The following is a 26,041-nucleotide window of genomic DNA, read 5'->3' as shown; positions in this document are numbered from 1 at the left end:
TTTGAGCAACATGACATTAGCAACTGATAATGTAGGAAATAACAGAGAATTGTACATAATCATTTGCATGGATGTACCAAAGCATTTGCAACTTGTTCAAAGAAATGATAAACTGCTTTTTTGATGTGCACAAGTGACACAATGATGTGAGAATTGAACAGGTAGTTTTGAGAATTTCAATTCTGATCTGAGAAATGTACCAAAGTGACTGAGAAAAACTAAGTCATTTTTATTGGACTCCTAGCAGGCTTTTCAGGCTTTGTCTAAACATCTCTACTGAATGCTGGTGATTTGAGAGCAAAGACCTGATGCATGCTCTGTGGTCCTGTTCTAAAATACAGGAATTTTGGTTTAAGGTTCATAACTATATTCAAGATGTGTCAGGATGCTGTTTTTCATTTTGTCCAGGTATTTATGTCTTGGGAGACCAGCTTTTATTAAGTGCTGATGTTGAGATGACTGAATGGATTCAAATAAGTATTATGATAGGAAAACAATTTTATGGGAGGGGATAGCCATCAGCAGGTTCACCAACTTTCCAAGAATGGGTTCCAGAATCGGGGTAGGTGGCAGCATATGAAAAAATGTCTTGGATGCCTTGGAATTGACAACAGGGGCGGACTGGGGCTAAAAATGGCCCACCATAACACACCACACCATAAACCCACCAGATCATTATGCACAGAGCAATTTTTAACACCACTTACTAACATAAAAATATAACACAGTACAGAAATAAAATGCTATCTATTTTTTTTTTATTGACATTCTCATCATTATCATTAATGAATGACTGGCATACTTTACATTATTGTCTTTCCTGGTGTATATGACAAATAGTAAATAATTTAAAATAATTTTTACACATCTCTTTTAGAGGGACAGTTTAATATCACAAAATGTAAATGCCTACCATAATATCAGTCCATTTAACACAATGCTCTGCTCTGCTCTAGAAGACTTGGAATGTAGTAGAGAATGTGAACTATTTTTATGGTTCCTTTCTTTTGGTCCTTTAGAAATCATTCTGATTTGCTGCTCATATTATACATTTATATTATATTGACACATTACCATTCAGTCTAGGGTAATATAAATAAATATATAAATTAATACTTTTATTTAACAAGGTTGCATTAAATTGATTAAAGTGTCAGTAAAGATATTTATATTTTTTACAAATTATTTATATTTCAAATAAAAGCTTTTTTTATTATTATTTTTTAAAAAGTTTTTCAGTATTGACAATAATAAGAACCATTAGTAATAATTGATAACAAATAATAACTGATAATTATAAAGCAGCAAAACAGCATATTAGAATAATTTATGAAGAATCACGTGACACTGAATTCAATTCAAGTTTATTTGTATAGCGCTTTTTATGATACAAATCATTGCAATGCAAATTTACAGAAAATTAAGTCTACAATATTTAGTAGTAGCTTATAAGTGGTGACTGTCAGTTTATGTGCATATGGCAGAAATTTTCAGAAAAATTAATACAAGACGTAGTCAACCAGATGATGAACATTATTAACAGCAATTATTATGTGATTGCATAGTAAGTACCAATATTTGTTACTTCTGTATGTTGTTTCAGGGTTAGCATCATCTGAGGTCCTCTGAGGGAGTCAGCTTAATCTCTTCTCAGGGTTGCGCTTTATTTTACAGTACGTGTACTTACATGTACTTATAGTGTACTTACAGTGTATTTATCTAAGAAAGTTCTGGTAATACAAGGTAACTACATGGGGTAGAGTTAGGTTAAGGGGTAGGTTCAGGGTTAGTACCTAGTTATTACATAGTTATTGTAATTACTATAAAAAGTACATAGTATGTACATGGGGAACAGGACTGTAAAATAAAGTGCTACCCTTCTCAGGTGTTCTGGATCCAAACTGGAGCTTGTGTAAATCCTAGTTACCGTGGCAAAACAGAAAAACAAATAGAGACACCCTATGTGTATAGCTGCTGTTTCAACAAAGTAAAATTAATTAGTTTAACCCAAGCTAAAGAATAAGAATGTGCATTTGATCAGATACAACTGCAGTGACAAAGTATGAGATGCATTATTCGAATGCTTGGTGAAAGAGGTGTGTTTTTAATCTAGATTTAAACAGAGAGAGTCTGTCTGAACCCCAAACATTATCAGGAAGGCTATTCCAGAGTTTGGGAGCTAAATGTGAAAAAGCTCTACCTCCTTTAGTGGACTTTGTTATCCTAGGAACTTATAGGCAGGGCTGTCGCAAGTGAGGTGAAAGGTGGTGACGATTATGGGGCCCACGGCCGAGGGGGGGCCCCCAATGATCTCAACCGACTGGCTGAGGCTAGCCTAAAAAGATGATCAGGACAGTGGACAGGCCACTGCTGCGTGTCGTCACGAAAGCTTATCTTTTTCATGGGGTTTTAAGCCTGACCACTTTCCAATTTAAACATTCAAAAGAGTTTAAATCATTCAAAAACAAGACGCGGAAAATCTCAACTCGCGCGCTGTGTTCGGTACGCACGCATCTCACAGTCTCAGAGCCGCGTCTGACAGACAGCGACACTGAACCGAGCTCTCCTTTGTGAAGTTCTTCTCGAACTTCCTCCTGCACCTGAACGAACAAACACAAATCGCAGTTTAGAAAACAGAAAAGGATGTGAAAAAGCCCATTTCAGCACCACGGTGTTCTGGTGTTCAGGGCTCACGCAGAGAGAGGCGTCTCAAAACACTTTTTTAACACAGAATTTGCCTCTTTTTGCTTTTGTACCGACAAAAACATAATAAATTTTATTTATTTATAAAATTTTATAAATTTTAAAACAAATTTATTTTAAAAATAAAATGTCAAAATACCCGTCTTGGAAAGTATGTTTGAAAAAACTGTCGGTTATATCTTAAGTGAAAGTAAACAGTTGAGAAAAATATTGCATGTGTATTATATTGGATGCTTCATCGTCTCTTAAAGTGGCCGCGCCTAATTTAGCTACTAGCTGCTCTAATGTTAATCCAAGAAAATGAAAGAAATATATTTTTTTTTTAAGTTTTAATAGTAGGTGTAGACACTATAATTAATTTAGGTAAGAGAGTATAGCAAAATAAAGCGAGCTTTGACATATTATACCCGAAAAATCTTCATACATCAACTACTAGTGAAATTGATAAAAAACAAAACAAAATGGGACCAAAAATTATCCAGACACTTTGACCTCACCATGTTTTGCTTACGTGTTTTTTTCCCTGAACTGCTAATGCAACCTTTTCACACCACAGACTGAACAAAATTAAGCATTGCTTGGTAATTGTTCAACAAAGTATTGATAGTTGTGTAAATATTGACATAATAACAGTTGTCTGAAGTTTTGGTTGATTGTAATCGATTACATATCTTTCTATTAAAGTTATCTGACATTATCAAGATGAATTTGTTCTGACAGTTCAACTCTGAGTTCTTGTCATATTTTATTACCATTTTATAAACTAGAGCAAATAAACTGTGATAATGTAAGAAATGTTGAAGGTTTCTGAATACATTTTGGTTTGACTGTTAATTACATTTTTACAGTGAAGACTATGCAGTGCTATTTTATATTTAATTATTTATTTTAATAATTTAATAATTTAAATTTAATTATATTTTCTGTACCTGGACACCTACAAACATGAAACAACTTAAACATTGTGCAATTAGCACAAATAAATAAATGGAATGAAGTAATAGTAATAATTTGTAACTGATACCGAACTTAATAGGTAACAAGTGTAGAGACTGTAAAATTGGGGTAATATGACCATATTTTCTTGACCTGGTAAGATCCTTGTGGCACTCCATATTTTACTGCTGATAAATGAGATGACTCCCCATTTAAATAAACAAAATGGTAGCGATCGGGCAGGAAGGATCTAAACCATCTTAGAGCCTGCCCTTGAATACCTGTATAGTTTTGTAATCGATCTATGAGTATGTCATGATCTATGGTGTCGAACACAGCACTAAGATCAAGTAAAACTAGCAATGAGATGCAACCTTGATCTGACGCAAGAAGCAAGTCATTTGTAATTTTAGCAAGTGCAGTTTCTGTGCTATGGTGGGGCCTGAAACCTGACCTGAAATTCTTCATACAGATCATTTTTTTGCAGGAAGGAGCTCAACTGAGCAGACACAACTTTTTCTAAAATTGTAGACATAAATGGAAGATTTGAAATGGGCCTATTATTTGCCAGTTCACTAGGATCTAGTTGTGGTTTCTTAATAAGAGGTTTAAGTAATGATGCTGAAAATTAAACTTAAATTTTTTTAAGTGTAATATTCCATATTATTATTTTTACTGTATTTTTGATCACATAAATTCAGCCCCCCCCCCCCCCCAAAAAAAACAAATAAATAAAAAGTCTAAATTATTTCAAACTAGTGGTCGACAGATATGGGTTTTTGACAGCCGATGCCGATATCATGGAAATCAGGGTGGCCGATGGCTGATTTAGAGACCATTTCCACCTTTACTTGATATTGGCTCAGAAATGAAGACACAATTTGACCAGATAATTATATGCTGCTGGCAAAATCTAAAATCTAAATGTTGAAAATATAAAAGAAAAGAATGTCCTTTTTCTTTGAGGAGTAAAATTACATTTACTGTACCTGACGCTTTTATCCAAAGCGACTTACAATTGCTATATATGTCAGAGGTCACACACCTCTGGAGCAACTAGGGGTTAAGTGTCTTGCTCAGGGACACATTGGTGTCTCACAGTGGATTCGAACCCAGGTCTCTCACACCAAAGGCATGTGTCTTATCCACTGCGCCAACACCTCCCATAACCTTTACATAACATGACAACTTGAAAGGCAATGAAACAAAAGTCCCAATGTAACTTGATAGTTCTGTTCTCTTTAACTGCAGTCATAATAATGAGAAGAAATTGTTCACTGGCAGCACATTAATGCTACCAAAGTGCTGTTAAGCATTCCCAAATAGTCATGAAATAGTCACATCACCTTTAAGTTGTAAATGAATCTGTGTTCCTCAGCCAGCTCTATAACACTACACTAGACAGTTTTAGGGAACATCTGCTTGCCAATTTGCCCTTTGTTACTTTCTCACTCTGTGCAGAATCTGCTGCTGCTGCTGCTGTCTGCACTTACACTAACAGGCTTGAGCAGAGCGGCGCTGTTAACTGGCTCAGGAACGAGCGTAGCAGGTTCATCCCAGAGGTCAGCAGATGTTCCGATAAGTCATCTGAGGCACAGGACTTCATTATTCAGCTCAGCTGTGTGTGTATCAGCCCTGCATGCTGTGTTTAGTGATATTAGTTGAGGATTTGAGCTGGATCAAAGCATGCACAGACCTACTGTCTTATTATTTTGATACTGACAAACTAAACAGTTGATATATGAGGGATAAAGTTCATCTAGCTGGCCATTGTCTCAAAATAAACTGATCAGGTCTTGTACCAACCTGAAGGGGTTTAATTTCCAATAATGACCTGCTGACTTGATTTTTTCTTTCTAATTTTACATTGACTTTTTGAATAAATGAAAAAGTAGGGCATAACATTTTATTTCAGTTTAATATTTTTTTTTAATTACAGAATGATATGAGAGGAATGAAACTAGCAAAATTATGTAGGAAATTGGTCCGTTATGCTTTTTAGTCACCATTATATCAAATTGCGCGATGTCATGTTTGACCAATCAGAATCAAGGAGTCCATAGAGGAGAGGAATAAGCATTTTTAATTGCTTTAACTAATCTAATAATGACTGATTATTGATTGTCTAATATAAACAGAAATATGGAGCAAATTATCCATACTAAAAACAGCATGCATTTTTTTAAATGTATTTTTTATGTTAAGAACCTTGACAACCTTGTGAATCAAATAAAATGTTTTGTTTGGAGAGATTTTAATGCTTATAAAAAGTCCAGAGACATTTATGTAGTTATTAATTTAATTTAATTTGATTTCTTATATTGCGATACTTTTTTTCCTGGTGTGCTTCTCATTTGGTGTGCAAATGAGAAGCTGTGTGGTTAATGTTCTGTCTCCAAGGTCTAGGTCTGAGTCACCGCACGGTCATTGTTCAAGGAGCAAGCCCTCACCCTTCTGTCTCTTTCTCTTAAATGCCACTGAAACACACGGCTGACATTAAATAAATAGATCAATATCACCCATAAAGACTGTTTTAAGATCCTTAGAAAGGATATATTCTTTTATGAAAGTTAAAAGAGAAGTGTTGACTGCATAGACACCTTCATAGACTGATTTCTTTAGTGTTAAAAAGGTCTGTCTCCATTGCTAAAAAAAAACACATTTTAAACTACAGTACTGAAACAAGTGGTTTTCTGGTCTCCAAAGCTGGTTTTGTTTAATGGTTTTTGAGCTTTGAGACCTACTGGCCAACCTACTAAACTAGTAAAACTCTTGTTTGGCCAAGCTGGGTGACTAGCTAGATCATCTTAAACCAGTGTAGTCTAGACATATCCAATGATAGGCGGATTATGCACTGATATTTTTGGAAATGAGCTGTTTGAGAAAAAAATGTGTAAAAACACAAGGCTTGGACCAGCTTAGACTCGCTATCATGTTCCAAAACACAGCAATCCAGCCTAAGCTGGGTTTTGCAGCGGCAAATCCACTTACATAGTTGAACTCTCGCAAATAATTTGAGCATAAACACAAATATGTGAAGCTGAGTGTTTGCGCTTGCCCAGGAATCCATCAGCGATCACCACCATGCCTGACCCACTGCTTTATTGGGTCGTTTTAACACGCAGTGGACTCTGTCTGCACCTGATGAGTATGGCAATGCAGAGTAAGGAGGAATTCACCTCCATTATCTGATGTAACTCTAAGAGAAAATATTTGCGGAAATTTGGCAGATTTATAATCAGACGAATAGCACACTGTTATTGTAATTTAGGCAAATCATTGTAAACAACCTCTAAAGGGCTTCTTTGTCCTCAGATGGAGAAGCTCCATAGAAACCTCTCTAATGTATACCAGCATTTTATTATTTGTTTCCAGGAAACAAATGATGTTACCAACCTTGACTAGCACATTTAAGACTAGGAAGGCGATTATTAACCAAAAGTAACTACATTTACAGTGTTGTTCCAAGGTTTTTGTGTGTGTGTGCGTGTACTTTTCCCTTCCACTCCTATTTTTACAGTGTTTTAAGCCACACAAGGTCAGATGATGCAATGAAAAGTGTGATGGAATCTTCTGCTGGTGGGGATTATAGGTGCACGCATGACTGATGATGGCAGTGAAACAGACTCTCACTGAGCTGACCCTATTATCCATGCACCAGTGTGCCGGAGAGTGACAGCTGAAACTGAGTAAAAATAGTGTCTATATTTTCAGCATCATTTCTTCTGCTCTTCTTCTAAATATTTATAATAAAATGCAGCTCCATCATTTAGATGATATTGACAGTGTCACAGAGCAGGCAGACTTCATTCCAGGGATATTTTGAAACAATGGTGTTCTTTTTGTGGGTTTTCATTTAAACTGTTTGTGATATGGTCAGTTGAATTCATCTAGATTTGAAAGTGCTCTGAAATCAACATTGACTTTTTTTAATTTTTGACTTTCCCAAAAAACACAAGTGATATTTTTTTCTTTCCCTATTTAGTATTCCGTCTATCTCTGTTAATTTCAGCCACTGTATATATTCTGGCCTTACATGCAGTATTTGTATAAATCTGTAATCCGTGTTTTGTATGATATTGCCATGGACAAAAATAATAAAAACTTGATGAAAAAAAACAAGTGAAGAAGAAACCGAAACAAGAGATGCATCCACATGTAAACTAACACAATCATCAGACATAAAACAGCATCAAAACTGTGTAACGTTATGGAATAAAATGCTGACCAATGAAGAGGTAATAATGACTGTCAAGCTTTGGGGTGTTGATTGACTCCATCTACATTTTAATTATTATTCTAAATCCAATGAATAGTCTTTTTTCAGCTTTTTGTTCAAAATGTTATTTCTTTTTTTGTTATTATTTATAAAACTTACCCACATTCAAGTGTTTATAAAAAAAAAAGAATGCATGAAGCTAGAATGAAATGTTTTTATTTACAAGCAGGTACCCTGTTCTTTTGATGTGTTGTATGTTCAGATAGATATTCATATAAAAAAATATATACAAATTAATACATAAATAGGTACATAGTAGTATACTTAAAGTATGATGCAAAATTCACTTAAAGAAATCTTATGAGTATATTTGCAGTATTAAACTACTAAACTAGTATTTTATTCAGATTGTACTAAAAATGCTACAAATATTTAATTAGTAAACTATCAGAATACCCAAGTTAACTTTTAGTATAGTTGCAGTACAAACTAAAAACATAGAGGTAAACTAGTTGTGTGCTCAAAGTTAACTACTGTTATACTTAAAGTATACTTAAAAGTGGGCCAATTTAGTCCCAAGCAGTAAGGAAATAGTGATCTTACAAGTATACTTGTACACTGATATCTGTATCCTTACAACAAAAAGTATACTTAAAAATATACTTGAACTTTACTTAAGTATACTTAATAAAATAAACTTATAGTATACTACTTTTTGGTAAGGGTATAGGGATTCAGTTGGCCCTGTCCATTACTCCCCTCTTCCATGGTACCATGTCTTCATTGACCTTCTCAAGCTGTTCGTTGGATTTTTACATTCTTTTTGACCCGCAGGCTCTCTGCCACTGACTGTCAGCATGAATTTGTCATCAGCAGCGGACATCAGTGATTACTCACTGGCCCCACGCACCTTTTCTCCCCTACAGGCATGATATCATTTCCACAGTGCAATGGTGGTCTTTTATCTTTGTGCCGCTAGCGTATAGTTGTACATTGGACTGTCAGATTGTCAATAGGAATATTGTATAGCAAGCTGAAAGTCTGATAAGTACTGTAGTTCAGTTTGTAGATTTTTCAAGCAGTGGATGATTTAATTCCCAGTAGGCCTTCACTGTAAATATTTAGCCAAAATAAGCCCCCTTTACGCTGCAATCCAGAAAATATGCGTATATAATAAAAGCCTTTCAAGATGAAAGCTGACATCTTAAAGTACTATCCTAAGAATAATATTGTGGTGAATCACTGAGACAAAAGAGATTGAAGCTTTGAAGGTTGTGCTGTGTTTGAAAAACTGAAATGTTCTCTTTCTCTCTCTGTCTCTTTTGCAGGTTGGTGCTGTACACATGTGTGAAGTGGTAAATGAGATTGAGCTGGCAAGAGCGAGGTGCGAGAATAAAACAGCAGGAAACGTCACATCAGGTGATATTCACAAAATATCGTTGCTCTGTGCCATTTTCACAGTCAATAAACAATTTTGCATTGATGTAACTGTAGATCCCAGAGAGCTAATAGTTGGTGCTAAAACAGGGCCAAAAACAAAACACATTTACGTTCATATCTAGAATATGTTTAAGTTAAGTTGAAACACATTTTAGTCATCAAGCACGTCACTGACATCTTCTGAGATTTTCTGTTGTGTCCGGATTTCTCTGCAGATCGTGTACATTGTTAAAAACGCTGAATATAATTTTATGCCACAGGCAAGCATTATTCTATAGTCTATTGTCCAGCAAAATGCAGATTCGTCACGTGACAATTTCTTACGCAAATGAGATTGTGGGAGACGTTAAGTTTGTTACATATGCATACACGCATATTTACTTTGTAGAAAAATCTTTTAAAATAAATAAAGTTTAGTAAAATCCCTCAGTCGCTATGGGGAAAGCTAGGTTATATACATATTTTTAAATATTTATGTATTAGAAGGTATTTGAATACTCATATTATTATAATATAAACAATAAAATTTAATCACAAAAAAATGCACTGTTTTCAAAGGCTGATTACCATCATCCTCGTCAATTAGATGTATCATGGACATGCCGATGAGACTGTAAGCGTTCTGACAAAATACTGATTCATCAGCCTAGCTGATTTTCAGCAAAGGGTTTAGAGACCACTGCACTGTACAGATATCTAGAATTATCTGGAAGCTCCTTTGAGGTATGAAGTAGGTTATCTTCCACTGACTCATTCTTCAGGTTGACGTGGTGAACTGGCAAACAGGCATGAAAGGCAATTTTTTTTAAGTGGAAGGCAGCTGTAAAAGTCAGACCCCCAATCATGGACAAAGAGTGGGATGAATGAAAGAATCTGTTGTGCCCACAAGCAATTCATTCATCTGTTTGAAGTGAAAGTACTGTAGTGTCCATGTGAGTTGTTCTAAGATAGACTTGAGATTTAAAAAATATATATTTTTACTTGCATTTTTCCAGTGTCTTTTGTTGTGATATAACTAGGCTTTCTGTATCTCAGCTGTCTGTTTAGATTGGATCAGACCATTGAGACCAGGCCAGAAACCTATATCAGATATATCAGTAAACTACAACTAACAGCTCTCTAGCACCCACCCAAAACAACTTAATTCCATAAGAAACCTTCAAGACTCCCCAGCAACCACCCAGAATAGCTTAGCTACCACTTATCAACACCCTGCCAAACACCCAAATACACTAGCAAGTTTTTTGGGAAATTTACAGCAGTTCAAAAGTCAGTAAATTTTTTTTAAAGAGTCTCTTGTTTATTTGATCAAGACTACAGTTAATAATAATAATAATGCTGTGAAATATTAGTTTATAACACTTGTTTTTAATTTTAATATATTTTAAAATGTAATTTTGTTTTCTGATGCTGAATTTTCAGCAGCCATTACTCCAGTCTTTGGTGTCACATGATCCTTTTATCAATGTTGAAAACAGTTTCGCTGCTGTGACTTCTTTCAGGATTCTTTGATGACCAAAAAATAAATAAATGTTTTTACTGTAACTTTTGATACATTTAACCTTTTCAGTGGTGAGTTTAAAATATTCTAGCGGTCCCCCCAGAGTACGTTTTTTTAAGATGACCGTTATTTTAGTTTCCATGGCGACGCGTCAGGCTTGTCACGTGACACACCGTGTCTACAATAACACAGTATGACAGATGAATTGCTTTTATTTCGTTTTTCCTTTTTTTATTTAGAATATTCACAAACTTGCATAACATTTCATGAACAATCTGATATTCCGATTCATAAATATGTGTAAATGAGTGTGATTCTGTCTTGACATGTAGAACTTTGAATAACATGAAAGTATCAATAAGATGAATTTATTTGGTGTAATGTAGAACACGGCAGAAAAAAAATCCAGACTTAAAAATTAACATGAATTGCATCATAATTTATACAATCTGAACTCTGAAAAAGCAGGATATATGGCTTACAGTTTAGGTACCATTCACTAACCACTTATTTTCAATGCAAACATATACAGTACAGTGTACTGTAAACTGGTGCAAGATCTATTGAGTTCTCTCCTCCTATATTTTAGGTGAAAATGCTGAATAACTCATTCAAGATTGGTTTCATGAGCATCAGGATGCAATCACATGCCTTCCATGAGCTTCAGTTACTCAATCTAAACATTGAGACACAGATTACCATTTCCTAAAGCCTTCTAAAACAATGTGGTTTTCCGTTTTGTAAAATGGATTTTCCTTTATTTTTACACCAGTTCTATTCAACAACAGCATTTGAAGTTGAACTAAACCTGTAGAGCTAACCTGTTTCATTTTTTTTATCCAACAATTGACTGTGGATTTAGTTCAGAATTAGTAGCCAGACAGTACATTCTACACTACATTTTCCCTTCAGAGTTCCCTAGTCAGTGTTTTTAAACATAAACAGCTTTCAACAGCTGGACTTTTCAAACTGATTTCAATTTAAACCACAATCCTGTGACGATTAAATTAAGATGTGCTGACCCATCCTCACATCCATATACCTAGTGCCTGAATGAGGTGGATTTTTAAACAGGCCACTTGCTTCTGGAATATTCCTCTGTAGCTTGGAGAGGATGAATAACATAAACTAGCTGTCATTTTTCCACATTCGCGTATCTCAGTTTATTGTGCTTACAGGTGTTCAACAGAAGGGAGTTTTAGAACCTTCATGTTACTTTTAAATAAACCTCAGTTATATTTAGACAGTGTTCTAGAGTAATGAATTTGTAAAAAAAAATAATAATAATAATAATTCTGCAGGATGTAAGTGTTGTCAATTTATCAAAATATCAATTTACATCGAGTTATATTAAGTATTATGATATTGACTTAATGCTAAGCATTGTTCTTTATTCTTTTGCCAGGCTGCAAAGGGATGTGGGATATTATTGCTTGCTGGCCATCAGCCAAAGTTGGGGAACATGTGGTTATTCCCTGTCCAAATTACTTCAGACACTTCTCTGATCATCATGAGGGTAAGTTGAAATCACCATCAAAAACATTTAATGAACTTCAAGGCATTAAGCAAAAGCTGTAACTCTTGAAGAAATGTGCAGAGTGTCTTTTGTCATTTTGTCAGCCTCAGTCATGGGCTGTAACATCAATGCAAAAGCAAATGCTATGAGGCACTTCATTGTCTGAAGTTTTTCAGAAGCTAATCTGAAACTCCCACATACTCATTGGAGTAGTGTCCTTGATATCAGACTTCTCAAGGCAAATTAATTAGCTTGGGGAAATGGTGACTTTAGAATAAACCCTTATTTGTCAAAAAAAAATATTAATAATAATAATAATTTCCCCCCTAGAAAACAGGAATTTAGTCGTAATTTGTCATGAATGTACAAGTGGCTAAACACATCAATAGCATGTTTTGTCGAATATTTCAGACATTAAACTAATTATAGACAATGCAGTCTTGTATAGTATATATAAATGCAATACTGTACAGCTGGTAATTGGGGGTTAGATTTTTTATGCAGAACCACTGGTTTGAGTGGATGCAATGGCTAATTCATTAGGAGGCAAATCAGACGCACTGATTGAGTATGTACTGCTATTAGGTCACACTTGTTTATCTAAGAATTCTGTCTCAGCCACATCCAACCAAAAAAAAAATTAATTAAACTGCAGCTCTATGTTGTAGATACGTGTAGATTTGCAAAAATGTCCATGTGTAATGCAGAATGTGCATCAGGTCCAATCTAATGGAAACCAAAGTTTATTCCATATAACAGAAATACTGTCTGTGTGTGAGGATAAAAAGCGTTTCTGCAGTGAAGTTTGAAAAAGAGAGAACATTTGCTTTGAGGAGCTCTGGATTTCAGGCAATTATTTTTGAACACACTGAACACCTTAGGAGTGACCAGCTGTGAGAATGTAAAATTTTGTAATTTTTCTTTGAAATATCCTTTTTCCTTTTTTTTCAACTGTTCATTTCGTGCAGCAGTTAGTTACATGGAACTGTTAAAAGTGGACCACTATGTGGTCATAGTGGTTCTTAGCTAACAGTCTGGATAGAGTATGCAGCCCTTCCTTTAACACAGAGGTTGACAATCGCTGCTGTGTGAGAGTTTTCAAACTAATGACATTTCTAGGCTAAAAGAACATTGGAGAAATGAGTTTGAAGTTGTTGTGAAGATAAAGAGCCAGTGCTGATGACACAAACATAAATTGTTATTTTAAATTTTATTATTTTTATTATTATTTTATAATTTTGCTATATAGTAATGCCTTAATTTTCGTGACAATATTTTTGTTTGCATAATCCTACCCCATACCTACTTAAGAACTACCTTACAAACCATTAAAAAGAGGCAAATTATGAGTTTATTGAGGCAAAAGTGAATGTCAATGCAAGTAAAGTCAATACAGGTACTTTTTATCATATTTATTATATCCATATTATATTATATATATGCAGTGACCAGTGACTTAATCTCCACTTCCTGTGAGGTGATATATTATTTCCTATGCCACCTGCAGTGTCTATTAAAATGAATCTTCCCTATGATTGGGAAGCTTAATATAGTCGAACATCCTGTAAAGTTTATTTCAGAAGGCATTGTCACAAATTATACATTTCTATATTCTAAATACTATTCAGGAGCAATTTCTTTTACTTAAGTCCCACACATTTCTGATGGATTTTCAGTTAAAACTTACAAGCACCATACAATGCTCTCTCTGAATGGGAGAGGAAAAATGATGCTTTTCAAAATGATAAAAATCTGTCCATAGTTTAATACCAAGGATTAATGTGGCATTTTGAATTTGGTTCGTGGGATCTCTGTGGCCTACGACAAAGCTGGAGGTCCACAGGAATAATGCGTGAGAATGGATATATTGCATGTGGGTGTTTGCACCCATAGATAAATGTGAATGGGTTGGCGTCAACCTTACATGACAAACAAAGCTTACACTAAAAGCAGAGAGTAAACATCCCCTTCAATAAATTTACACAAGCTTTCAGGTGCTGGTTTTTAAGTAACATGCTTGTATAAATGCAATGTATTAAATCTAGCTGATTTTAATCCATGTATTTTTGATATTCACAACAATATGCATATCAGATCAAGCAGGGAGTAGAATCAGCTATTAGATGGATGGATAGTTTATAGCGAGTGAAAAAGAATCTTAATCCTATATCATAAGCATGATATACCTATCAATTTTCATGTTATAATTTCTTCAAATCTAGTTTTCTGATAATGTTCTGTCAGCTTGTCTTGAGATTATTTGCATTTTGCATGCAAGATTCTAAAAGAGAAAAATGATTTATTAAATGCATGCTGTTTATGCTTGTATTATTTCTTTTCTTCAAAACGATTTCCGGTTAAACATAATTATATTATATTATATCACAATAATTATAATAATATATTATTACTCTTGAGTTTCATTTCAAGAGTAAAATAGAATCTGCAGACCACAAAACATCTCAAATTTGCAGGAACCACCAGCTATCTCAAAACAATTGCAGTTACCTCCATTTTTAGTAATCTAAAATTGCCCTTAAAGGGGTCATTATATGATGTTGCTAGAAAGAACATTATGTTGTGTATTTGTTGTAATGCAATGCAAAAACATTATTTTCTACATAATGTACATTATTGTTGCTCCTCTATGCCCCACCTTTCTGAAACGCATCGGTTTTTACAAAGCTCATCGTTCTGAAAAGCGAGGTTCACGCTGATTGGCCAGCTATCCAGTGCATTGTAATTGGCTGAATACCTCAAGCGTGTGACAGAAATGCTATGCCCCTTACCATACTGTGATGCCATCTCCCAGCACAGTTTTATTGGTTTTGTCCCAGACAAAACCAATAAAACCCATGACACGAGGCGTTTGTTGCATCCAGTGGGGACATAATTATTGATTATAATGACTTATACTTTCTTTTTACATGTTTCATTGCATATTGCGCCATGTAAACATAAAACCATGTCTTGCATTTGTGATCGGAGAAATGACAAACAACAAGCGCTACTCTACACTGCTCAAAACTCGCATTTGAATCAGTGGTAAATACTTTAAATATAAAAAAACGTACTTACAGACTGTGAGTCAGAAGCGCTAGACTGTCCTTGCAAAGTTGGAACTGCCCAACTTTATAGAAACAGACCTTGTGCCACAGCCGCATTGTAGGCTACTGGTTCAAGAAACAATCCTCATCCTCCATTAAATGTTCTGCACACATCTATACATTTGAGTTGAACTGTTTCCGTACAGTGTTGTAAATACAACATAACCACTGATTTGTAGTTGTGTCCTCTTTTGGAAGGCAAAACAAAGTAGTTTCGTTTTGTAACACTCCAAAGAGGAAGGTAAAACTTAAAATTGCGTCCACCCGGTTCTTGACGCATACAGTTTTAAAATTACAATTTTGTCATTAATCACCTACCCCTTTGTTGTGCCAAACCCTTAAAAGCTTTGTTTGTATATAGCCTAACAACTTCTCACCAGACCGCAGTTCACTGTTGTTCTACTGAAGCTCATTTGGCACATGTTCCAAATAGAGATATTAGTATGGAAGTATGGAAGATATTAGTATGGAAAAATCAAAAAAAATTCCTGTAATTGGCCAAAAATCTTTAGAACTTTTGGAAAATGGGTACCTGCATTATGAGTCATTCAGCAGCAGACATTTATGTTATATAGGTGGAGGTCACTTCCTGTCGGGGCAGGCACAGGTGGTCTTTGTGCGTAGATATGTAGCATTTAAGTTGTTTCTGGTGGCATTTGTTCCTTTGGAAAGTACATTTTTTTGTTCGTGTTTTGAAAGTGTGTTCTGTGTTTCCTTTTGAAAACACTGTTGTATAACTCTATTCAGTGTTAATTTGTAATGTTATGAAACAGCTTCTTTCAGCATTCACATAACAAGCACACTGAAGAGAAACCACACAAGAACTCATTCACCTATAATTCAAGCCTGAGTGAATTGATTGGTTAGTTTCGGATCAATACAAGGCATTGTAAGATGGGACCCACTATGAATGCACTGAAGAGGAACTAAATGTCCTTCTTCCTGAAGTATACATCTAATTTTTCAAACTCTGGTGACCATAAGACAATGCTGTCTCTAAATGAATCATCCTTTTGGGATACCTACACCTAGTCCCTGAATGTCCCCCTTATACAAAAGGTTTTTGGAGAAGTCAGATTATGGTACTGTATAATTCTAAAGTCTCAACTTCATTTTCAGTAGTGTAACAGTAATAAGTACTATAGCTTTTCCAGTAACAAGCTAGCTTCAGCTCCAACTCTGATCAAACTCACCTACTTGTGATTTTCTAATGATCCTGAAGACATTGATTAGCATGCTCAGATATGTTTGATTAGGTTTAAACGGGTCATAGGATTCCCATTTTCCACAAGTTGATATGATTTTTAGGGCATTTATGAAAAGTCTGTAACATAGTTTGGTTAAAATTTCTCAATGGTATTTTAGAAAAACACCTTCTTTTTTTACCCTGTAAAAAACAGCTCTTTTCAGAGCACTCAGTTTTGTAGCATTTTTCTTTAAATGTTAATGAGCTCTGCTGACCCCGCCCCTCTCTTCCTAGCTGCATGAAGGAATGTTTACTTTAGTCGCATTCATCATGAAACTTGCTAATTAGCATATTATTAGGAAAGGCAGTTTGCAAAGATTCATAAAAAACACTCACTTCATCTTTAAATGAAGTTGGCTCACAAATGATTTGTGCGAAAATAGACACATTTATGTAGATCGGGGGCACATTCCCTTTAGAAACAAACGTAATTGACTGCGTCTTCAGCAGCTGAGGAGTAAATGATGACTGCTATGTTCATTATTACATCCAACAACAAAACACCTCAATCGTTTAGGCGACATTATTTTCTACAACTGCTCTGGCAATGAAACAATGGCAGACTGATGACAGTTCACTCAGGGCGGGTCTAAGGTAAGACACCAGTCCAGTCTAGAGCTGAAGATCTTTGCCCGAACCGGCATCGGTCGGGTTCGGGCTTAATTTATATCATCTTATGCGGGCTTGGGCCGGGCTCGGGCTTGCGCTCCGGTTTGCGAGGTAAACGAGCCGTCATGTGATGTGTTTCGATTAGCGTGAGAAAGATGCGAAAAAGAATATCTTCTGCTAGTGTGAAGCAAATCCGGCGGAGCCTTTATCTTAATTTTGTTATTTCCAAATACCCATCTTAATTTAAAATTTATCTCAATTTAATTTGTTAAAAATGATTCGTTTTTATTGGTGCATTGGTCTATTTATAGGCTAAATGAGCCTATGTCTAGAATGCTGAGATGTTACGATGTCACAGAGGACTTATTTTATTTCTTTATACCAACTTCCAAGTGGTCTAGTCTACGTTAGTTATGAATAAATTATGTTAAAACATGTATAAATGACTCATTATTGACAAAAGGGAAAAGAGTTGTGTGTGTGCGCACATTTAAATAATGTCGGGCTGTAAACGGGTTCGGGCTTTAAAAAAGCTGTCAATCATAAGGTACTTTACGGGTTCGGGCCGAAACCTGTCGGGCTCGGGTCCTGTCGGGCCTAACTTTTAAGGGCCGATTACAGCTCTAGTCCAGTCTGTGCTGAAACACCACTGTCAATCAAACTATCATTGGAGGGGCCTGTTTTTGTGACATCACACAGACAGGCTTCTGAGGGGTAAAGATTTGAGCAGATAAAAAAAAAACACTGGGTGGATTTTTATCATTATAGGGTGGTTGTGTACACTGCCAACACACATTTCAGTTCAAACAACTTGTAAAAGTACATGTAGCATCATATGACCCCTTTAAGAACTAAACTCTGGAGGAAAGTGGATCTCGTGGACCAGGTTTGAGGATCCCTTCTGTATGTGGAGTTGGAAAGTCTGATTAATTCTAGTTAATCAATTTATCCTTAACACTTCTCTCATATGTTTAATTTGAAGTGAATGGATTCATTCTAGTGAATGGATTTATCTTAAATTGTCCTCTCTGTCATGTGTAGCTAAAATAAGAGAAATGATTCCTAAACAATTATTTTTCTCACATGTAGAGTTGGAAAATATCATTCATACTCATACTCATTTTTGTAAATTGGTTGTTTTGAATAGACAGATTTAAAACAAACCATTCACTAATTTAAATACCTATAGTACCATGTACTGATTTAGATTTTATTACATAAATTAGGATGTTTTGTTCTCGATTTGTTCTTTTTTTATTTTTTTGTGACAGCAAAAAATTTAATTACAAAAATGTTATCATTTGATTTTGTTTTTATAAAAACAATGCCCCAATCTCCCTTTTCAGCCAGTATTATACTGTATTTTAACTCATTCAAATAGTGATTACAGTTTCAAAGTACACTTCAAAAGATATTTTTTGAAGATACTTGGAGTATGTTTTACAAGAAAATATTATTTCAGTTTTTCTACTTCAAACGTTAATGTTTAATTCAATGTGTTATTTGCATAAAAGTTTTTAATAGTAATAAAGTGTTAATAATGCCTTTTTAACTGTACATTTGCAAGCAATTTCTGAGTGAAAATTGTTTCTACACTACTTTTTTAGCTTCCTCAACACAAATCCTGTGACCCCTAAATTTTGTTATTCTCCTTCAAGCATCTCAATAATTCATTGTTCATATTTGTATACAGCATAGATAAAAGCAATACGCTTAGTAAGCCACAGTCCTCTGTTGGGCCCCTTTGTGTATTGATCGGATGCAGAGTAATGCATTCAGGGGGCATTGTGCATTGAGAAGGGCCAAGAAACACCTCAGTGAGAGGGATGACTTGGACCATATTTCTCTACTTTAGTTCAGAAAGCTGTTTGACTTTAATTGTCTGGACACACTCCAGGACACCAGCTATCGGGGCTCACTGCGGTCAAAGTCGAGAGTGTAATAAACAGATGCAGCTTCTAAACAGAGCAGCCAGTATGTGTATTTTGAGGTTAATGACCTTTAAATTTCTCCCACAGGTAACCTCTCAAAGACCTGCACTACTGATGGCTGGACCGAGATGGACCCAATGGAAATCGCAGTGTATTGTGGCTACAATCTGAATGGCACTGTTGACGATGTAAGTACAAATTACACTATAAAAATGAGCGTACTTGTAATTTTAATGGTAAAAGACTGTAAAATGCTATTGTGACAACCTGTTATTTGGTTAAGAGTTCATTCACTATAGTGTAATGAATCTAATTGGACATTTTATACTGTTAATTTATGGTGAAAACCATGAATTGACATTCCCAGAATCCTTTATGTGACCCTTCACATATAAAATAGCTGTTTCTTCTAACTTTTTTTTTTTTTTTTTTTATCAGTTACATTAGGGTTTTATATTACTTCTTATGTTGTTAAATGAATGTTCATAGTGTTATTTTAGTGTCAAGTGTGTTACCATTAGTGTTGTCACGATACCAAAATTATTGTTTCGATACCTAGTCAAGAATTGCGATTTCGATACTTTTTCTATACTTTTCCTGAAAGGGGAAAATATCATTGCTGTGCTTTATTTTAAAATCGGGACAACATTCTAATCATATAACACACTAATAAATGAACATATGAACAGCATATATGTTAAACATTTGAACAAAATATGAAATATCAAAATATAAAAAAATAAATTAGAGCAATGACATTCAAGGTAAAGAAAGAATAAATTTAGCAGCATTATCTTATCATAAGAAACATAAGAGTAATAAATGTATCTTGATTCTGAACTTTGAATAAAAATATGAACAGCGATTATATTAAACAATGTTTCTGAACTAAGAAGATTAAATGTCAAAAGATAAATAATATCAATTTAAGCAATGGCATTCAAGTAAAAAAAAAAAAAGCAAATAAAATTTAGCAGCAATATCTGAGATATTGTAACTTATTCTGTCAGTTGTGCAACCAGTGAGCTTTTTTGAGCGTCATCTTTTTCTTCCAGTCGTGGACTGGCGGCCACAGTATCACTTGTGCTCGCACATGCAGCCTAGTGATGCGCGGGTCTTTTTTTTTTCAATCCGCGGGTCCCGCTTTTATGAAATTACTTGGCCCGCCCCAGCCCGCAAATAAAGTAAAATTTCTTTACCCACCCGGACCCGCGCATCGGGGACATCACGGAAGATACGTTGCTACTTAGACCTTCGTATTGTAACCTTATCAAAGAACCTAATAAAATATTAAAATATATATTCCAAATATTTAATATAGGCTATATGAAATTGCACTAGTGATGGTTCGTCCGTGAACGAATCTTTTAGGTCAACGAATCGTTCCCGTTCAGGTAATCCACTGACTCATATTTCTCGTTCACTGAAGTTCCTCTCTCCACAGCAGCGCGCGAGCACGGCGCTTATAGCAGCGCATGAGCAGCTCGTGAACAGTTCTGTGAACTGCTTCATCCTGTCAAAGAGTTACTCAAGATGTGACGGAGCATGTGATTTGTTGAATGTAGTGAACGAATCCGCCCTTCACTGAACGAGATCGATAGCTGAATGAACTGATACATCTTGTGAGGAGAAAAAACACAGGCATCCATAGGGAGGCACTAGAAGCGTGCGTTGCACATACCAACATGAAATACGTCTCTTACAAATCTGGAACGCAGTCATTCTTTGAAGTATCGATACTAATAAATTTAGGAATCGTGACGTTTTTCATTTCCGAGAATCGCGATACTTTTGAAGTATCGGTGCACCGTGCAACACAAGTTACCATAGTATTTTATATTTATGTTCATGACAACAAGCACCTTCTATATATTAGTATTTGACTCAGATTGTGAAAAAATATACCTGTGATTCTACATATGGTATTCTCATTGCAACCTTTGATTTTGGTGGTTATCAGTGTATTATAAAGTTACAAAGCAGATTTTAGTACTTCAATGTGTTGGTATTTTAACATTATATCAGTTAACAAAATGCAGGTTTTTACTTTGCTTTTTACAGTGTACTTTACCATCTCTAAGGTGGTTGAGAGAGCGTCATGCATGCAAAATATCTCAAAGTTATGTCAAACTAGTGCTTTCTACTCCACTGGCATTATAAAACACTGAAATGCTCTTGACTCTTGACGTATTGAACTTTTAGCCCACAGAAAGCGATCATTCTCATGTTATATTGAGTGTTCCTCACCCAAAAAACCCAAGCTTTAATATTTACCCTTTTTCAGTCAACCTTTTAGCCTCCTTTTCCAGCCAGCCTTTTATTGCCTAGTGCAAACTAACAAGTCCAAACATAATAGTTCCTTTATTTAGCATTGCACATCATGTCAGGCTTTGAATGCATTTGTAAACATACTAATAATCCATCACTGAAGCAGGTACAGTATTATATAACATTGAAACACCTTGATCTTTTGAGCAGAGTGTAGTTAAGTGAAGAACAAATGACCTTTGCCCTTTAATGAAAGCTTTCCCAGCATGTGTTCACATCAACAGGATGGGTAATCAGCACGCACGGTCTTCTGAACCACTAGGAATATGTGGGCATGGGACTTAAAAGGAATTTTATGTTTTTGTTGATTCGTGTCTGATGCTTGACCCCACTGTCATTATACATACTGGGAGCAGTATGGTGTTAAAATAATGTAGATTTACACATAAAGCAAAATAATTTAGATTTCTTGCTTTAAATAGAATGGTTTGCTATAATCCATGTTTAATGATGTTTAAAAAAAACATGATACCATAACCAATTACACTGTATAACATTTTTTTATGTTTTAATAAAAAGTCTCCTTTACTCACCTAGGCTGCATTTATTAGATCAAAAATATATAATCATTCAATAATTATTCAAATATGCTGATTTGCTGCTAAAGAAACATTTAGAATCGAAAGTTTAAAAGAACAGGATTTATTTAAATTATTTAGTCTTCTGTAACATTGTAAATGTTTTTTCAATGTAATGTGCCCTTGCTCAATAAAAGTATTAATTTCTTCTTTCAAACAAACAAACCAACAGTAGATTCAAGAAGATTTAATATCTTCTGTGCTATTTGAACTAGTTAACTGTATTCTTTCTTTTTTTCTGCAGGATAGTTTCTTTAGGTCGGTGAAGATCGGCTACACCATCGGGCATAGTGTTTCTCTCATTTCTCTCACCACTGCCATTGTAATACTTTGTATGTCCAGGTAAGAAATCTTAAAAACTGAATGCTAACATGTATTTGCTGGTGCAGGGGTGAATTAAGTTCTTTTGCAAAAATAGTTTTGCATTTCTCTAGATGTGTCATGTTTATGCTGTCGTACTTGCTTTAACTAGTTTTAAAGCCCTCCCCAAAGCAATTATTTCTAAGGAAAATTACTTCCTGCCTAACTGACAGTTCTTTAAAATAAGCTGAGGGTGAAGTAATTACATCTGCTTATTTTTATACAAATCAAATGAATGAGGTCGAAGAACCGGGTACAAAAACAAGGTAAAAGCTTCTCTCTCTCTCTCTCTCTCTCTCTCTCTCTCTCTCTCTCTCTCTCTCTTTATTATTCAATTTTTTAATAGTGAGATGTAAATGTAGCTTGCAACACAGTTGTAGCTATTAAAATGTATACTTTTAAAATATTAATATTTTAAATATATATTTCAAATACTAATTTAAAAATTTTATAAGAATTCATTTGAATGTTTCTAGACAAAAAAAAATTATTTTACTATTTAAATTTATTTTTTTTGCTGTCAAATACTGGGCTCAGTTGGAGTCCTACTAATGTTTCACATTGAAGAATGTCATTTTGATTAAGCTAATGGTTAACAGGCTTTAAACACAGAACACAGTGCTTCATGCGTGATTGTAGCTAACCCCAGTTTCACCATAAGGAGTCATGAAGCAAGTCACTGAATCACTAAAGTTGTAGAAGATTAAAGAGCAAACAACATGCATGCGTTTTGACACCACAGTGATTGATATAGCTCACCAGGGGCAAAACTGTCTGCTAATGACAGAGAAAATTTTCTTTCTTACATGTATATTCAAACTTACACATTTCATCGTGGCCAAACAAGACTCCTCACCATCAGAGACTCATTCCAACGTGCATTAGTGCTCACATATAAACCCAGTAGTGATATTTTGAACCATAAACACGGTTTAAAACCCTTTAAGTGGCTAAAATGGCTCAGATTAAGTTTGCATTCAGATGGTTTAGGCAATATAATTTATGGATACACACACTGCATACATTTGTGCAACATACTTATGGTGCTCTTCTGGTGGTTCTGGTTTTGACATGGCACATTCCTGTGATATGCTCATTATAGTAACTGCTATTTTTGTAATTTTCATCTGGCTATGAACATTCATGGTAAGGATTTGACCTTTTAACTAAAAAAATATAGTTATAGTCAGTTAAGGAAAACTCCAATGTTATGCAGTGAGTATTGCAACATATATAAAACTTCAAAAGCTGTTTTTTAATAAAACCTCTATGTAAATGGTTTCAATCAAGTTGGAGCTTTATAGAAATCATCCTTGACATGCTGTTGAATAATTAAGACTCAGCAAGTAAAAAAACCACAGTAATTCACTTACAAACAAAATCTGTGGAATTGTTGTTTTGAATGCAGAACAATTACTAACTGATCTAATTTTGTGTCTCTGTTAAATCTGACAGTGTATTATATTGTATAATATGAGTTTGTTTGTGTGTGTGTGTTAAAGAGGAATTTGAGGACACATCAGAATGCCTTTTTGTGGAGTGAAAATAATAGTTTTTTATTTTGAAGTAAAAAGAAAAATTTAGATCCTTGTGGTAAGTTGGTCACCCATAAACGGCACAGAATAATTTTACATTTTATTCCATGACAAATAAATTAGCAAATGTTTCAGTTTTTTCCCTATAACAACAATTGGCTGATGCATCATCATCCTGCACATGTTAACTTGTATTTAAATATGTTACAGTTTAAAAGTAAATGCACATTGTCATCTTTCCTCATCTGACACTGCAGTATTTAACTCATTTACCAAATGTTTAAGAGGATGACCTATAAAAGTGCATAAGTTTTGCTGTAAACTTTCACAGCGTAAATCCTCCCTGGAGCATTCTAGGGTTAAGTGCTTTGCTCAAGGACACAAATGTGATACTTATGATTACTACTCCAAGCTCAATCCCATCCCACCTCAATGCTGTCATTTCCATCAGTAATAAGGTTCGTGTGTGTCACCAGTATGGCAGTGCAGCACTATTCCTTGATAAAGCTGCTCATGTTCAGCTTTCCAGCAATGTAATCAGTCCTAATCCTGTCTGTTAACACTATCTGCACTCGAGCTGCAGGCTCAAGCAGTCTTAACCGATAGGATATCAGTCTGATGTGAGATTTGACTGACAGGGACTGAAGACCTGATCACACCTCAGGACATTATTGCCGGATTGAACACTTGCTCCCACTCTGTTGAATGACCTGGGTCACCAGTTGTCTTTGCTTGGTGAAAACAGTCTAATTAATGTGGTCTAATTAAATTGTACCATTCTTGATCAAATTTTTGTAGTGTCCAAATCTGTCCAAATGGCCATGCACCAGAGACGCAACATTGGCCTGTATGATCATGCTGATAGTGTCAGATCACAGCATGTGAAATGAAAAAACTGAGGCAGCATACTTGTGCATGAGTGCTAGGTTAAAGGAAACACACTTTAACTCAAAACATTTTTAAATTATAGTCAGTTAGTAAAAACTGAAATACTGACATTTGTCAAAAAACTGAAGTACTATTTACATAAAACTTCGAAAGCTGTATTTTAATACAGTAAATGGGTCCAATCAAATGTTAGCTTTATATAAAGCATCCTTTTAAATGACATTTATGCATTTAGCAGACACTTTTATTAAAAGTGACTTACAGAGCATTCAGGCTATACTTTTTATTTTTTTTTATTTTTTACAAGTTGTTACGTGCTCTGAGGATATGGTGTTTTGTTGTTGTTTTTGCTGTCACTGTCTACGCTATCACCTTTCAGGACGGTGCTGCTGGCTGTCCATCATTACGACGTACACCTGAATGGGCGTCCTTACTATAAAAGACGGACGTAGACCGGAAGCAATAGAGAGAGAGAAGGAGCTTTGTTGGTTTTTGTTTGGGGTTTACGCGTTGGCGTGCCTTCTTTGTTTTTCTGTTTGTTTGGTTATTTACTGTTATGTTCTGAGTTCCGTTTGTTTTCTATTAGTGGTTGTTACTTTTGGTTTACGTTGAACTTGAGTTCTTACATTTTTTTTATATTGCTTTATAACTGGCCAGGAAGTAGTGAGTAGGAAGTATGTCACGTGACTTCCATTTATGCAACACCTAGGGAAACCAGTGTTAATACATCAGGTAAGGAGCGGGTGCTACTATTGTATGTTTTGGTTTTTACGTAGTGTAGGTTAGGTAGGGCGTGCTGAGTGCCTTCGACTTTGTTTTTGTTTTATTTTCTTGTTGTAGTAGTTTAGTGGGGATGGGAATGTAGTTAGATAGTGGGTTTTGTTTTTATTTATTTCTTTAATTTAGCCCCGCTCAGGTTCCTACTCCCTGGGCACGGTATTTTTATCTCTCCTTTGTGCACGTTGGTGCTGTAAATAAATATACAGTACAAACCAAAAGTTTGGACACACCTTGTCATTCAAAGAGTTTTCTTTATTTTCATGACTATGAAAATTGTAGATTCACACTGAAGGCATCAAAACTATGAATTAACACATGTGGAATTATATATGGAATTATATACATAACAAAAAAGTGTGAAAGA

At 35.1% G+C, this 26,041-nt stretch overlaps 1 protein-coding gene across 1 annotated transcript in view; it reads left to right on the top strand.

The window, feature by feature from the left end:
• LOC132124197 (vasoactive intestinal polypeptide receptor) overlaps positions 1–26,041 on the top strand; it is a 53,950-nt gene that overhangs the window by 10,287 nt on the left and 17,622 nt on the right. Inside the window, exons 2-5 of the mRNA XM_059535101.1 lie at positions 9,187–9,277; positions 12,205–12,315; positions 19,296–19,396; positions 22,359–22,456. Coding sequence (XP_059391084.1) covers positions 9,187–9,277; positions 12,205–12,315; positions 19,296–19,396; positions 22,359–22,456 — 401 coding nt within the window. The remainder of the gene's footprint in view (positions 1–9,186; positions 9,278–12,204; positions 12,316–19,295; positions 19,397–22,358; positions 22,457–26,041) is intronic.

The sequence above is a fragment of the Carassius carassius genome, chromosome 42 (assembly GCF_963082965.1).
Source record: "Carassius carassius chromosome 42, fCarCar2.1, whole genome shotgun sequence".
Classification (NCBI taxonomy): Eukaryota; Metazoa; Chordata; class Actinopteri; order Cypriniformes; family Cyprinidae; genus Carassius; species Carassius carassius.
Note: the sequence above shows the minus strand (reverse complement) of the source record. Positions and strands in the feature narration are given on the sequence as shown.